The sequence below is a fragment of the Genypterus blacodes genome, unplaced genomic scaffold, assembly GCF_046128005.1.
Source record: "Genypterus blacodes isolate CSIRO-AG114 ecotype Tasmania unplaced genomic scaffold, CSIRO-AGI_Gbla_v1 ptg000030l_1, whole genome shotgun sequence".
Taxonomy (NCBI): domain Eukaryota; kingdom Metazoa; phylum Chordata; class Actinopteri; order Ophidiiformes; family Ophidiidae; genus Genypterus; species Genypterus blacodes.
In genome coordinates this window covers 549,969-566,377 of record NW_027466843.1, presented here as the reverse complement: position 1 = coordinate 566,377, position 16,409 = coordinate 549,969, and the positions used below count along the sequence as shown (strand labels likewise).

At 45.6% G+C, this 16,409-nt stretch overlaps 1 protein-coding gene across 4 annotated transcripts in view; it reads left to right on the top strand.

The window, feature by feature from the left end:
- rgs12b (regulator of G protein signaling 12b) overlaps nt 1-14,398 on the top strand; it is a 37,908-nt gene extending 23,510 nt beyond the window's left edge. The window contains exons 6-19 of one of the 4 annotated variants that reach the window (XM_076145395.1): nt 1,409-1,430; nt 4,747-4,916; nt 5,965-6,057; nt 6,295-6,438; nt 7,135-7,317; nt 7,446-7,596; nt 7,857-7,951; nt 8,280-8,492; nt 8,831-8,904; nt 8,996-9,122; nt 9,201-9,297; nt 9,399-9,466; nt 10,484-10,631; nt 10,949-14,398. In XM_076145395.1, coding sequence (XP_076001510.1) covers nt 1,409-1,430; nt 4,747-4,916; nt 5,965-6,057; nt 6,295-6,438; nt 7,135-7,317; nt 7,446-7,596; nt 7,857-7,951; nt 8,280-8,492; nt 8,831-8,904; nt 8,996-9,122; nt 9,201-9,297; nt 9,399-9,466; nt 10,484-10,631; nt 10,949-11,562 — 2,199 coding nt within the window. In that variant the 3' untranslated portion in view covers nt 11,563-14,398. Of the gene's footprint in view, nt 1-1,408; nt 1,431-4,746; nt 4,917-5,964; nt 6,058-6,294; nt 6,439-7,134; nt 7,318-7,445; nt 7,597-7,856; nt 7,952-8,279; nt 8,493-8,830; nt 8,905-8,995; nt 9,123-9,200; nt 9,298-9,398; nt 9,467-10,384; nt 10,632-10,948 lie in introns of all 4 variants that reach the window. The other 3 variants (XM_076145393.1, XM_076145392.1, XM_076145396.1) reach the window with 3 other exon arrangements.
- The last annotated feature ends 2,011 nt before the right edge of the window (nt 14,399-16,409 follow it).

The window sequence follows — 16,409 nt, the reverse complement described above, 5'->3', positions numbered from 1 at the left end:
CCATAATAAAATCAAACGGATGCAATATTGGAACAACCGAGCATAATTAATTAGCTAATTAGGCAGAGTTGTAATTAGAGCCATCTTTCTTGTGCTATATTTAACACAATCTTTTTACAAAAAACACTTGCCACTACTTCACAATAAAACTCTTCTGCTTGGACTCGGACTGTGACCAAAAGCAAAACATGAAGCAAGGAGAGTTGAGGAGAGGTCTTACCCTGAAGCAGCTCAAAGCAAGAGTTTGATTAATGTTAGTAGTTAGTGGTTATTATTCAGCGTGTCGTTGCATCGTTGGTTTGGAATACAACTTGGATCGATTCTGCAACTATGATGTAGTGCTTTTGTTCTTGCATTACTCCTGACTCAGCACTCGTGATTCCTCTCTTGTTTTTAACTGTAAACATTTATAAAAGGCTCCTTGCTTACAAATAAAGGTTGAATGAGTGAATGAAAATGTGTTCTCAAATGAAAAACTAACAGAAAATGGGATCATTTTCTCAGCTTGCTATGATTTCAGGTAAATTATTATGTAATAAAACTTTGTTGATTCCCAGAGAGGATTATTAAGTAGTATCACAATGTCAGCAACACAGCTACACATTGCTTTGCATGTCTTCAGTCTTTGTCTCCTCCCCTCTTGAGTTCTGGTGTTTTTGTTGTGACCTCATCACAGCATGTCTGAGATTTTAAAATCCCTCCTTCATTGTATTCACGATTGCCTGTGTGTGCGTGTGCGTCTGCATCTTAGTTTTGTTTCCGACAGTCACATTTACTAAATAAAACTATAGTTAAGGAGGAACTTTGACCCATTTTAAATGGTTTGTTTACAAGTGGGGTTACTGTGTGTGCTTAGTATTAAGATTCAATGTTTGGTTTAAACGTAATTTGTTTGTGAGGATTTGATGGTTTAAGCTTTGAGATTTTAAATATGATTCACATTTGTACATGAATGAGTGAGACACAGACTGGGGGACAGACAAAGGCATGTGGTGTATCTGTATGAGTATTCATTGTGTTCCTGCATGTGTGAGCAGACCTCACACTTCACTGTGAAATGAGGGGGTGGGTATATCCACACACACACACACACACACACACACACACACACACACACACACACACACACACACACACACACACACTCAAGCCCCGCCCCCTTGACAAACTTACTGTATACTTGCAGAGCCAGCCCAGCCAGTTCACAGCTGTTTCCATCCACCCACACACACAAGAACTAACTTAGCTTACCTGAGTGTGTCATGATCTGCAAAACGAGGCCTGATTTTGTGGGACATCATTTGGCAAATTGTGCGCGCGTGCAGCAGCCTCAGTGTTTGCGTGTGTGTGTGTCGTCTCTGTGATGAGGGGGAGATCCTAACACATGTCTCTGTGTGCTTTCTTACAGTCTGCTGCAGTCTCTGATGGAGGTGAGTACATTTGATCTTCTCAACATTGGACTTTTCAAACTTTCACTCCTTCCTCTTGTCATTTCCACCTCACTGACTGAAATGTACTATCTATTGCTTTATTGATACCCCCCCAGCCACCGTTCCTTGAGGGTGAAATATATGGCTTGTTGTGTAGTAGGGTCATTGTTGTTAAGTATTGGGTCGGGCCATTATTTCGTGGCTACATATGCTAGTTACGTTCACTCCAATCTGGTCTGACCTGCTCGACGTCTGCCCCACCTCTGCCTGCACCGGTGCTGATGTCACACAGCAATCAAGATAAGACTGAAATCTGTGAAAGGCACACAACAGGAATGTGCGGCGACAAATCATGGATATGACACACAGCCTGTGGGGGACAACACAGTGCAAGTCTGCTGTAGGCTGTTCTGTTCCAGACTTTACATTTGATTTGTTGTTTTCACCAGCCTGTTCATTGTTTTGTTTTTTTTGAAACGAACTGATTCTGTTGCTTTGTTGTGCTGCGTTTGAGGTCCACTGCTCCCTTGAGCATGCAGAGCACATCAAAGGTGTGTTTCAGCGGCCCAGCAATGCCTTGTGTGGCTCAATTAGCATGTGCCAAAGATAACGTAAGCTTTCTGAATTAGGAGAGGCCTAAATGGTGCTCTAACACCACCTAGATGCACATAAAAGACCCCAATGGAAGACAGAGGGGAGATGAAAGGAGGAGGAGGAGGTGGCAAATGAGAAAAAAGGGGGTTTAAGCGCCCTGGCAGACACGCTGGCTGTCACCTCTGAGGGATAATGGACGACATGTCAGCGAGCACAGTGGAGAGTTTGCTCTTGCACATTGCTTTAACGATAAAGTAGCTGCTGGCATCAGTGATTGAACTCGTAACTCATATTGCTATTGTATATTTTTACACACTACAGGCACATTTCACTGGTTGTGAAGGATGCGAGGCACTAAATACAATTAGTAATTGTTAATTGTGTTTTATGTTTAGCAGTATTGTAGCTTTGTCCCTCTCTTTCGCTCTCTCTCTATATTAATAGATTAATATTTGTACTTTAATACAGCCAGTTAGTGTTAAGTACTAAATATAAATATACAAACCAAATGCTCAACCAAACTCAGTAGAATGAGATGATATCCGTAATTAGACACTAATAGTCAAACAAATCAGCAGAGGGTTAAAAAGTTGCGTCAATGTTCTCTGCAGTGCCTGTTGTATCTCTCTTCTCATCTCTGCCACTTGAGTACAACTGTAAGACTTCTCTAAGCATCAGTTTGGAGATGTTTAGTCTTCTATCCTTTCAAAAGTGAATTAAAAGACGCGGTTACCCAAATAACCTAAAGCCCTGAGGATAGATGCTCTGGAATCAGGTCCTCTCATCAGTGCTAGTCTTATTTCTACGAGCTTAAAAGAAGGAATTTGTCACATAACTTTAAAAAGTGTGTGTCTACTTGAAATGTATATTTGTTCTTCTCAGTTTCTAGCTAACATAAATTTGGTGTACAGCCTTTATTGCGTTTTGTTTTACTGCAAATCCATTTTACAAATCGCGGCAGCATTGCAATTATTCTGGACTGTCCGAAAAGTTAAGACAGCAGTAGGTTGACTGTTTCTGTGTGTGTGTTGGTGTGTGTTTGAGATGCTGTATGGGGTCTGCAGGCCTCATTAGTCTCAGTATTGGCCTTCCTTTAACAAGCTCCTCATCAATACTGCAGCTTTTGTGTGTGACTTTGTGCACATGTGTAGGCGTGTGCGCTGTCTCTGCGTGTGTGTGTGTTTATGTGCATGTGTGTACGTGCGTGTGCTCAGGCGTTTTTAGTTCCCTCCTCCCTGTGTTGTGAATTATTCATCATCTCAAGTCCTGTGTATGCTTGTATCACTTACCCATGGAAGCTTATAAAGGTATGTGTACACATGTGTGAGTATACATGCACTCTTGTGCACACACGCGCATGTGCGTGTGTGTGTGTTTGTGTGTGTGTGTGACCTGACTGTCCCTGCTCTCTCAGGTTGTCAGAACTAGTTGCTTACCACCAACAGCCCGTCTCTCCTTCAGTCTCCCTCCTCTTTTCTCCCTGTTTCCCCCTCTCTCTCTTCTCTTCATTGGCAGTGTGTGTTTGACCCAGTGTGCTTGAGTGTGTTAGGGGCCCTGGTAGGGTCAGTATGGATGGAGGGGCTTGGTTACCCCTCAGGTTTCGCTATCTGCCACGATGGCACCACACAGGCTCCTACCAGCTCTACCCAGGTGAGGAGACAGCTGGCTTGTGTTTGTTTGTAATAGAAAGGTTTCATATTCAATCAAATTAATGTACAGAATCTTTTCTTTGAATACAATTTCATTGTTGTTGTTCATCTCATCTCCATTCTGAGATACCGGTGAATTGAACTTGGCTTTAAAAAAGATTACAGAGGTGGGAAGAAACATTGATCTTGTGGAAGGAGTTTGTTTAGGTCTAATGAAATATAACTTAACTTAAGCTGTAGATCACTTTCCTGTACTTTGATCAAACTCTAAATAAACCTTCATTATTAATTGTATTGGCTACTGGTTTCTGACAGCATTTTCTTTGCTGGTTTGTCTTTAGTCTTGAAATTATTATGGCTGACATAAGCTATGGACATTTACACTATTTTCAAGAGTACATTGTGTGTGGAAAACAGAGAAACTGCTACCTGCTGTCTCACCTCTTGCTCTTTGGTTTATACTGCATCAAACAGAGCCTGGTGTGATTGTGACACAGCTTTGTACAGTGTTACTGAATCTGATTGACGGTGATAGATTACCTCGGATCCCAGAGTTGGGAGTCACTGGAGTTAATGGAAATTCGTCTGAGAGGTTTGGCTTAATAGATTAGAATTAACCTTGCCTACATGAAACTGATGAATAGTTTTACAGCACAAGCTGATTTTTTCAATGGAAGGCTCTCAGTGTTCAGGACTCTGTTTGTCAAGATCGTTTACAGGATTTGCATCTTCTTGGGCACCTGACCAATGGTGTCCTTCCTCTGGGTGTCTTGTGTTGTGTGTCAACTGAGCAGCCCAGTCGTTGATATCTGGTTATCCTGAGCTTTGTCTGTGTGCTTCTGTCTTTCTGCATCCCACCTTGTCGCCCTGCTGTAAACATTGAGAACACAGACACACTGACGTCACAGCAATACAACATTTGATTTAGTGTGTGTGTGTGTGTGTGTGTGTGTGTGTGTGTGTGTGTGTGTGTGTGTGTGTGTGTGTGTGTGTGTGTGTGTGTGTGTGTGTGTGTGTGTGTGTGTGTGTGTGTGTGTGTGTGTGTGTGTGTGTGTGTGATTGTCCTTGATCAGAACTGAACAGCGTGGAGCTGCAGGGCTGCAGCAGTGACAACAGTCTGAACAGCAATGCCAGCCTGCCCAGCGTCCAGAGCCTTCGGCGCCACACTGAGAGACGGGTGGCCAGCTGGGCCGTCTGCTTTGAGAGGCTGCTGCAGGATCCTGTGGGAGTCCGCTACTTCTCGGTAACACCATAACACAGTAACAGTGCCGGCCAGCAGTCGCACGAGTGGCACTTTGCTTCCTTTATGAAATCAACTGGAATTACATTTTTATTCAAATGCTGCAGAGATTTTTGAACTTTCATCAGAAATATGAATGTGTTTCTGCTCATTCTTGTGTGGGGAATAACTAATGTTGTTAAATGTAAAAGCCTAGAAATGCACGAGTCACCCATTTGCTGGACAACTTATCAGGCCAACAAATGATGTTTACGCCGGTCAAAAGTAGTCAGCAAGTCAAAAAAGATAAAATGTACAAAATGATTATTACAATTTGGTGCATTAAAGATGACCTCAAGTGGAAAAACGGCAGCTTTTTAACATGAACATGAAGTGTAGCTTTGGTTGAAGGATACATACGTTTGGAGCAGTGGTTCTCAAACTTTTTCTTTTGCGCCGGCGCGCGAAACCGGGAACCGGGAACGTCCGTTGCCGACACACTTGCCGGTGGAAATCACGGACAACACGTTATTGCTTTTCCGGTCACCGGTGGTTTCGGACGGTGGTCCCGGTGGCCGGTTATAATCTGAAAGCAAAAACGTGTCTAGACTGAACTTGGCCTCCAGTCACAGTTTTCTCACTTGAGGTTTGACATAATGACACAATTTTGACTCAAAACAGCTTGACACTGAAGATGAAGAAATATACTTTTTATGGAAAATAAGCAATGAATCAAATCAAAGCAGCTCTTTGTATTTGTATTTTTTTAATCCTAAAGTTTATCAGGGAGGTCATAAATTCAAACTTTAAAAACATCCATGGTTTGTGTAAACTGACTTAACTAACTACGCCGGCTTGTTTAGAAATGGTGGCATGACTTGGACTTGTTGGTGATAACTTGTGACTCCCGACTTGTGATTTGCAAAACGAGTGATTTCTGTTATGTACTGTAAGTCTGCCATTAAGTGTACAATGCTTCTGTTTGTCTTCCAGCTGAGACACTTGTGAGGACACTTATGTTGTTCATGTTTGTATGATTATTTTTTCTTTCCCTCATCTCTTTGTGCGGCAGGAGTTCTTAAAGAAGGAGTTCAGTGAGGAGAATATATTGTTCTGGCAGGCTTGTGAGTTTTTCAGCCACGTCCCAGAGAATGACAAGAAGCAGGTAACACACACACACACACACACACACACACACACACACACACACACACACACACACACACACACAAGCACATCATTTAATCACTTGTTTGCTTCTGACACTCCTGACTCTCCTTATTCAATTTAGTGACATGATACGAGAGTCAGCTTGTCACCATTCTCTATTTCCTCCTCCTCCTCCTCCCACTCCCTTCCTCAACCAAATCCTCCTTTCATCCGCACTCTGCCGCTTCTCCAGCTCTCTCAGCGAGCCAGGGAGATCTACAACAGCTTCCTGTCCAGTAAGGCCACAACGCCTGTCAACATCGATAGTCAAGCTCAGCTCGCTGACGACATCCTCAATGCCCCTCGACCTGACATGTTCAAGGAGCAACAACTGCAGGTAGCGTGTACACCAAACACAAAATACACACACACACACACACCTAATGGACAGTCCTCTTAGTTTAAAAACACATCCTGGCACTAAATGCAGACCTTCTTCGTTATCACAAAGACTTCCACAGAGGGTCATTTATTGTTTCGAATAATATTGAATTAAAAGAGAACCTGGTTGAATGTGTGCTAGTATTACAACATCAAGTATTGATGCACCATAAGGTTTACTATTTGTCTTTGCCAGCCGTCTAGTAGCTGTGCGGATGTGAATTTTTTTATTGGGCCTGCGTGTCAAGGAAAGTTGCTGAAAAGCTCCATTGATTTGGAACAGTTGAGCTCAGATGTTCAAACTCAGATAAGTGTCACAAGGCTCGAAGGATATCCTCACCATCAGCCTGTGTATTTTTAAACATCACACACACACACACACACACACACACACACACACACACACACATACACACGCACACACACACACACAGGTTGAGATCTTGTGGCACCATTGACACTGACACATAAACATAAACATTTATCTGTACCTTTCTTCCTCCTTCTCTCGTTCTTCTCCATCTCTGTCTTTATTCATTTTTCTCACTCTTTTTCCTTCCTTCTATCACCCTCCCCCCCTTCATTTGTTTGCGTCTTTATTCGTTGTGCTTTCCATTTTAACAATTTCCACTTACTTCCTCTACCCTTTTAGATTTTTAACCTGATGAAGTTTGACAGCTACACACGGTTCCTCAAGTCTCTGCTGTACCAGGAATGCATGCTGGCTGAGGTGGAGGGCAGGCCTTTACCGGACCCTTACCACATCCCCAGCAGCCCCACCTCCAAACACAGCACCACCGGCTCGGACCGATCCAACCTCTCCACTCCCAAGAAGGTAAGAAAACACGGACACAGAGACCACAAAGAAAAAAAGAAAAAAAATCTCCTCATTCAAAATTGATGTTATGGTGAACCAGATGGAGAAAAGCGTTGTGATGACCGTGTGTTCCTGCTGTCTCACAGGAGGATAAAAAGAGTAAGTCTGGCCGCTCTTTGAATGAGGACAGTCGGGATGAGTCGGGAGGCCAAAAGAAAGGAATGTTCTTCTCCTGGTCCCGTAACAGAAGCTTCGGCAAAGGCCCGAAGAAACGAGAGCTGGCAGACTTCAACTACAGTCAGTAGTTTGTTTCTCTTACATTCCTACACAACATGGCGTCTTTCTGAAAAGTGGAACACAAACATCGTGTTTTTTCTTTGGTAACATGAACCAAATAGTAAACTGCATTTCCTCTCCTGTGGTCTCCCAGGAAATCAATATCTTTTCTACCTGATTCTGGAACTGCCATTTGTGAAACTAGTCACTAATTCTGTCCATGAAGATGTTTTAAATGAGCTCTTGGTTTGTCCTCAATCCGGTCACGTGTTATTTTTCAGATTTCGCTGGCAGCAATGGCCGCCGTGAGTCCCAGGGTTCGCTGTCGTCAGGAGCCAGTCTGGAGCTCGGGACATCAGGGTCGGGGAGGAACGAGGTCAGACTGCACAGAGACGCCGACTGCATTATCGGTTTAGACACGGCGCACCACAGCAGCCACAGACATTCACGTCAAACTGAGAAGCAGTTTATGTGATAAACGCTTCATTGTCACCCTGCGCCTCTCATTGGATTTAGTTGATCTATTTCAGAGAATTGGGTTAAGTTTAAATAAAACCATGGAGGATACTGCACTGTCAGCTTGTCCTCATCCAAGCATCCATCTCTTGCTCTTCCATCCTTTCTTTTCGCTTCCTCTGACCTTCTTATCTCTGCCCTTCTTCTGTTACTCACTTCCTCTCCCTTTCTCTGTTTTCCTTCTCCAGGGTGATGTTTCCCGTGGTGCCGTGTCGGGGTCAACAGACCGTGTAGGTGGCGGCGCCCCCTTGAGGCAGTGTAATATCAGCTTGCCAGACGGGTCATGTTGCTCTGTGCCTTTGAGGGCCGGAGTCTCCATCAGGGACCTTCTGCTGGGCCTCTGTGAGAAGCTGTGCATCAACCTGGCAGCTGTAGACCTCTTCCTGGTCGGAGGAGAGAAGGTATGACATGAATGGATGTGAATTAGTAGCAAAGGCTTCAAGTATAAGCCACATGTAACTACATTTCTGGTAAACAATGTCTGGGTAAAAGCAAACTGGACTAACGTTTGATGCAGTTGATGCTTGAGGAAGAGGCTCAGTGCCAGTAGAAGGCAGGAGGGATCACATCAAAACGTTCCATGTCAACTTAACCGAATGACTGAGACGTCATTTATTTGTTGATCACTAACACGTGTGAGGCAAACACAGTTAAAAACACCACCCAGATTTCATTTTGTTATAATTCTCTCTCTCTCTCTCTCTCTCCCTCTCCCTCTCCCTCTCCCTCTCCCTCTCAGCCTCTTGTTCTGGACCAGGACTGTTTAACTCTGTGCTCTCGGGACCTCAGACTAGAGAAGCGCACTCTCTTCAGGTCTGTCTTGGATCCTTTTGTGACCGTTATCATACACCTGGAATAGAGTCCCGCACAGACATTGCTAAATCTGTTTGTCTCTGTTTTGCAGACTGGATTTGGTCCCTATTAACCGATCAGTGGGCCTCAAAGCCAAGCCCACCAAGCCAGTTACTGAGGTCCTGCGGCCCGTGGTGGCCAAATACGGCCTGCATCTTTCCGAGTTGGTGGCTCGTATTGTAAGTAAACCATCAGCACGGCGGAGGAACAGACATGACATGTGGGCGAATGTTTCTAATCTTAAGTGTCTGATGCAGAGTGGGGAGTCGGAGCCGTTAGATCTGGGCCTTCCTATATCCAATCTGGACGGGCTGCGAGTGGTGTTAGATATCGCAGACCACATTCCTGCAAAAGGTGAGGGACACGCTGTGGTGTTATCTGGTGTCCTATTTGAATCCCTTCCGTGTGCTTCATCTGTTCTGCCCTGTCTTGTCTCTTTTTTATGGACTCAACAGACAAACAGAAAGTTACTCCGTCCAAGAGCCACATTCCAGCCTCGACCAGCAGGAATCAGTCAACAACTGTAAGAACGCCTCTCCAGTTCCTCCTTCCCATTTTTCCTCTCGCTCTGGAATGTTCCATAACCCACCGAATGTCTCCACTGCCTGGATGATGATGTCACGCTACTAAGTGTCTCTGTTGCCGTCTTCAATCACCCACGTCCGTTTGCAATGCGTTGAAAATGTGCACAGTTGTATGATGTGTGTCCTTGGCAGGGATGGCTGTGTGTGACTGTATATATATATATATATGTGTGTGTGTGTGCACTGCTGGGTGGCCAAGAGCCTCGTCACACTCTCAAGGTTGCTGATGTCCCATTATCACGGTCTGCGTCTGCCTGCAGCCCAACTTTTCACCTTTTCTGTCTGTTTTGCCGGTTCTCTTTCTTCCATAACAAACCCACTGCCCGGGGTGATGCACTGTAAACGCAGCGTCTGAGGTTATTGGATCTCACAAATTCCCAAATTCCCCCTCCGCTCTGGAAGTGACTTGCTGGTGGTGTCACTTTAGAATGCTGTTGGCCTTTTTCTGTAATTAGTGGGATCTTGTGTGATGATTGGCCGGCCACTTTGGTCCGTTTCCTCAGGTTCTTTTCCACCGTAGGCGTAGGAGTGTGTCTGTGTAGACGGCTTCCATAGTCCCTCTGGTGTTGTGGTGTGGTATCACTGTTAGCCTACATGTTGGCGGTGCGTAGTACACTGTTGTCATCACTCATCTATGTTGGACATTTTGGTTGGCTGAATGGAACATCTCACCTTTCCTCTCATTCATTACTGATCAGAGATCAAACTCGCCAAAATGGTTTTGAATGAATCTTTCTGATTAGTAATTCTCCTGTTTAGTTTTTCTAAACCTGTGGCCCCCTCACTCCCATCACTGCAAATTGTTATCATTTTCCATTATGTTGACCCTCTTTACCCTAAATAGTGCTGATTGTCAGATCCCACAGACCCGTTCATCCTTGTTGTTACCTGTTCCCATTATGACTCTCGCTCATCAGGGCGCTAACGCCCCGCTACGCTCTCCTTGTGGCCCCCAGGGAGAGGACAGGCCCTCAGGGAAAGCCGGTTCAGGGGAAAATGGCAAGGCTGGGCCCAGCAGCCAGGCCTTACCCAACCACTCTGTCTCTCCACATAAGGCTCCGGAAAAGAGAAAGCAGAAAAAGATTAATATAGATGAAGCTGAAGGTAAAGACGAAACGACCTCCCTCTTTCTCTTTGTGATCTGTTGTTCCAGTAGCCGTGCTGCCACGACCACACTAACCCTTTGCCTGTCTGCAGTACTGCAGAGCAGCGCCAGTGCTTTCAAAGCTAGCTAGCTACATGTAGCACAGCTCACACTGTATGTAGCTTTGACTTGTCTAACTGATTAATACACACCCTCTACTGCATGTTTCCTCAGTTCTAATGAGTGTTTTGTTGTTTGTCATGATGTTTTTTGTAGTGACTATTCACTGGAGTGTGTGTGTGTGTTTGTTTGTGCACTTGTGTGTGCATACTTGCAGAGTTCTTCAACCTCATATCCAAAGCTCAGAGCAACCGAGCAGACGACCAGCGAGGCCTGCTAAACAAAAGTGACCTGCAGCTTCCAGAATTTCTGCGTCTGTCGCCAGTGGCAACCAACCAGGCCGTCCCTCCTCCTTACGACCCAGTAGAGCCCAGTAGCTCCACCCCAAAATCCCATAACCCCAACAACGGCAGCTTCCCTAGCAGCGGTCGCCGGGGCAATAAGACGACCAACGGCAACGATAGGGGAGGAGGCGGCGGCGTCCACTTGCTGAACGCGAGCCATCAGTCACAGAGCTTGGACTCCGCATTGGGCAGTGAGAACGGAGGGGGGAGGAAAGCCAGGCCGCCTCCCCCGTTTCCAGGAAGCTTCTCTCCCATCCACCCATCCCAGGGCGCCCAGCGCGGGCTCCTCCAGGACTCAGGCAGGGTAGAATCAGTTCAGATGCTCGAGGAGGACGCCGTGTCTGACTTGACTCTGGTCGGAGAGGGGGACATTAACAGCCCTCGCCTCACCTACGTCACTCCCTCAGCCCTGCCATCCAAACCCCAACCCCGACACAAACAGCAAGCACAGGACAGTCGGCCTAGCTCAGGTACTTTCCCAGTGTGACCTGTTTGATCTGTTTGAACTTTCACCTTTCCCTTCACTTGACTGCGACTGGGACCAGAGACCCACACACAAGTCAGTTTGTTCAGTTTCCTCGCTGCCCATTTTCAGGTCAGACCTGGAGAATTCACGGCCGGGTCTCTGGATCTGTGCGGCTGCTCCCAGAATGCATCCTGATCTCCTCGCATCATGTAACCCAGCAGTGACCACATTCTTTTTAATTTAACAAATCACATTCCTTCAAAGTTTAATTACGGGAACATTTAATCGTAGACTCAAGAATATAGTAAGTACTAATGACAGCGTACGTCTCCTGGGAGAGTTTCAGAGTCTCACTGAGACGAAGGACCAAATTACACTTCAAATAAAGGTCAGATGCTGGCACAGTGCAGCTAAAGTCCTCATTGAATATTGGAGATATGGATGCACTGGGCCGGAACAGAACTTTCCACTTCTGCCTGGAGTTTTCCCTGTGTGGTTTTCATCTGTGTGAACGGTTGCACTCCTACGTTTGAGCTCATGATGACTCCCAGGAACTGATGGTGACCTGTGCCAAACTCCTCCCTCTCCCCTCCCTCCCTCCCTCCTTTGATGTACAGAATCTAACAATGCACTTTAGCTACTCGCAAACAAGACTCTTCTCACAAACGTTTCTTTTTACGTCTCTCACCTTTTTTCTACTTGCCCGCTGAAAACTACTCAACGCCAAATGGTCGAGCTTCAGTTTCAGAGCCGGAGAGGAAAAAGAAACAATCAATAGTGCACTTCTAAGTGGACACTGCTAATAGGATTCTTTTTAAATGTGCATCTAACACACTGCAGGTTCTGTCTCACAAACTGCGCTATCATGAATACACACACACACACACACACACACACACACACACACACACACACACACACACACACACACACACACACACACACACACACACACACACACACACACACAGACTTTCTCAGTTGTTGTGACTTGAGGACAGAACATTCTGTGTCTCATCACTGTCCTCCCACCTCAGGCATTTCTCGTGTCATTTGTTAAAACAGACCGCAGGGTGTGTGTGAGTGTGTGTGTCTGTACACGCGCACATACAATCTCTGTGTGACCAAGCGATCCAGAAAATACTTGCCGCAAACATCTGTGCAGCTCTCGTCCGTCTCTCTCTCTCATTCCGTCCTTTTGTTTTCATCAGTTTTTGTTTTTGCACTACATCACCCAGTTATCTCTCTCTATCTCTCTCTCTCTCTCTCTCTCTCTCTATCTCTCTCTCTCCTTTCACGGTCGAGCAATTCAACAATGCTTTGTGCTGCCCGCAAAGCCGCAACCTCGTGTTCAGACGGTTTGCAAGGATTCACTTGGTTCTGTAATATACGTATCTACCAGAAGACAATAATTTATCCCATCTCCTTTTCAACGTTATTGTGTTCCAAATCAAAAGTATTAAGTTGTATATAGTCAACTTGTGAATCAACATATTACAGTGTAGTCATTGTTGAATTGCAATGCGGACATGATGTTTCTTCAGTTAGGTCACCTGTGATGGGTTCTGTTAGGAGTTGACTGTACTGTCTGTAAATAGATCTAATAAATGTTTTAGAGGTTGGAATCTCTCCACTGAGCCTCTTGTGTGAACAGCTTCCTTTCTTTTCTTCAACCTTCTCCTCTTCTCCTCACCCCGCCTGGTGCGTCCTGTGTTTCTAAAGATCCAACAGTATTTTTGGATATTCCTATTGAAAGTCCAAACTCAGTTATGGCTCTGCCTCTCAATGACCAAACGTAACAGGTTCTTCACCCTGACTCAACCACGTCCTGTTCTAAAGTAATGGACTAAATCAGTTGTTGTAGCGCCACCATCAGGTCTACCTGTGTTTGGCACAAGCAGGGAGTGCATGGTAGATTGATTCATTCTTTCATGAAGAACGAGCCGCGCCCACTTCACTTTGCCAGCCAATTGTAGGACTAAATGGTAAGGAATATCGAAACAGCAGACAGACAGACAGACAGACAGACAGGCAGACAGACATAACCTTCTTGGCGGAGGTAGTAAGTCTCATATGGGCTATAATTAGAGTCCGCTGGGTAAAGATGGTGCTTAATGTTGGTCAGGCGTTGCCCTCAATTCTCTAGATATAAAGATGTAAGAGCACACACACCATATTTATCACCACCTGAAGGGCAAAAGCAACAGCCATTCTAGTTCAAACACTTGTTTACTAGCACCTAAGAAGACTTGTTCTCACCCTCTGTCTTCCTCTCTCTCTGTTAATCTTACTTGATATTCCTCTTCCTCTCTCCTTCGATTGCCTCTCCTCCGTGTTTCCCTGTGTGTTGGTGTGTTTGTCAGCAGGACAGAGCTTTTGTCTTGGGGTACAAAAGGTTTTGGGGGACTGGACCCATTAGTTATGCATGAGCCCTCCTCCGCTCAAAGCCCTGCTAGGCCAGCTTTGTCAGTTTGGGCTCTCTGCTAGCCCACTGACAAAACTAGGTTCTGTTTCTTCCTCCTTTTCTCACACACACACACACTCACACACATACACACACACACACACACACACACACACACACACACACACACACACACACACACACACACACACACACACACACACACAGCACATGATCTTTTTCATAGGAATAATTCATCAGTGATGCTGCATTTGTTTCCTGCGGGACGGACATGTGACAAGTGACAGCAAAAACAACAGGCAGCACATGTGCTTTAATGTATTGGTGACTCTCTCTCTCTTTCTCACATACACACACACACACACACACACACACACACACACACACACACACACACACACACACACACACACACACACACACAAACAAACAGAGCGCAGTGTTCTGGTGTCTGCGAGCGATTTGTTAGTCCATGGGATTTGTCAAATGTTTACCAGTGGAATCAGCAGCGGCGCCAAATCCGGAGGGGAAAGGATGAAACACGACGTCCAATGTAAGCATTTCAGTGTGTGGCGATTTATTTAGAAGAAAGGGTAAGAAAAAAAAGGTTGAAATCGTGAAAACTAATCTGATATCTGGCTGTGAGTCGAAGCACCGTTTCAAAAGCTCATTTCTGTTGCTGTAATTGCATGGGAAAATCCTATTTATAGGATGATATATGATTGCAGTTTTGGCTCTGTACTTCCATTTTCCGGCTCTCTGGGACTGTTGCCCATCTGCACCAGCCGACAATGTTGTCTGCAGCATCCTTATGATGCAGGGTCTGGTCTCATAGGGCCCCACCTGCTGGCAAGTGGAGGAACCAGAATGGAAAGGAAAGGAAAAGGAGAAGAGTAGAGGAGCAATTGTTTACGGATGAGTGAAGACTAATTGCACTGCACAGTGTTCATGCAAAACAAACACACTTAGAGGAGTGTAGTTGGTTTTCCAGGTGCTCGTAGTTTTATTTAAGTCTAATTTGAGCTTTGATCTTTTCAAAGTGTATCGATCTCATTTTTCAGTTGATAGCAGCAGCATCAATCTGTAATGAGAGCAGCAGGACAAAAGAGAGATTTGCTCCACTCCCAACTCACTGAGTTTTGTTTCAGAATGTTTGGATTACTTTAGTGTGTGTGACTTACATGAAGACAAAGCAGCAGTCAAGGACTTATCCTTCCTGATAAAACACACATTTAAAACTAAAGAGTGAGAGAAAGTCTCTCTCTCTCTCTCTCGCTCGCTCGCTTGCTCGCTCGCTCGCTCGCCGGTAGATGGCAGCAGCCCGTATTGTATTATTAAGAACGGTCTCTCTCACGCACACACACACTCACACACACACACACACACACACACACACACACACACACACACACACACACACACACACACACACACACACACACAGAGTGGACATCATTTGCCCTTCTCTCCCATGAGCCAGCATGGGAATATCTGTCACATCCACTTAATTTCCTGCTGCCGCCCTGTGTGCGTGTGTGTGCACACGCAACTGTGTATGTTTGTGAGAGAGAGTTCCAGGTAATCGGTGATGTTTTGGGTAAATTTGACAGCATGTGGATAATCTTTACTTCATGCATACCAATGATGATGTATGTTTTACAGTCTGTGTGTTTTGACTCTTCATCACTCTGTATCAGATTGTGTGTGTTTTTTCTGAGTGCTCTACTGGCATGTGATCTGTGTGTGGTGCCTGTGTGTGGTGCCTGTGTGTGGTGCCTGTGTATGTTGTGTCATCCATGTCGTTTTAAAAGCAGCATGTTCTTCCTTAGGTAAAGACCGAGACAGAAGGAGAGGGAGGGAAAGAGGTGGAGCCTTTAGACTGCCCATCAGAAGAACACCATCATCCAACCATCTGCCTCCCTCTCCTCCTTCTCCTCCTCCTCCTCCACCCCGGCCTCCTCTTCGGTCACGTCGTAAATCCAAGTCGCCTTCCTCCCGCTACAACCAAAAAACAAAACAAGCCTTGGATGTGGATAAAATAGGCGTCCCGTCAGAAGCAGAACACACCAGGCAAACCCGAAGAGGTTCACGGGATTTATGTGACTCACAGGGTTCAGAGCTGGAAAGGAGGTGGGATGGTGTTACCATGGAGCTGCGCTGTCGCGGCAGCAGGGTGAGGTCAGCAGTGTACCAGACATCCAATAATCCCTCCATGGTCAAAGCCAGGAGACAGTTGGCGCAGGATGAGGGTCAGTCGCAGGGCAGAGATCAGATGGAGCGGAGTAAACTGAAGGCAACCTTTGTTTGAGAAAACCCAATGTTATGCTGACCCCCGACGCTCTGTGACCCTGTGACCTCTCTGAGCAAAGGGAACGTGTTCGAGCCAATTGCCTGAAGGACCTCACGGCGGTTTCCGTGGACTCCCTGCTGAGAGCTTCTATTA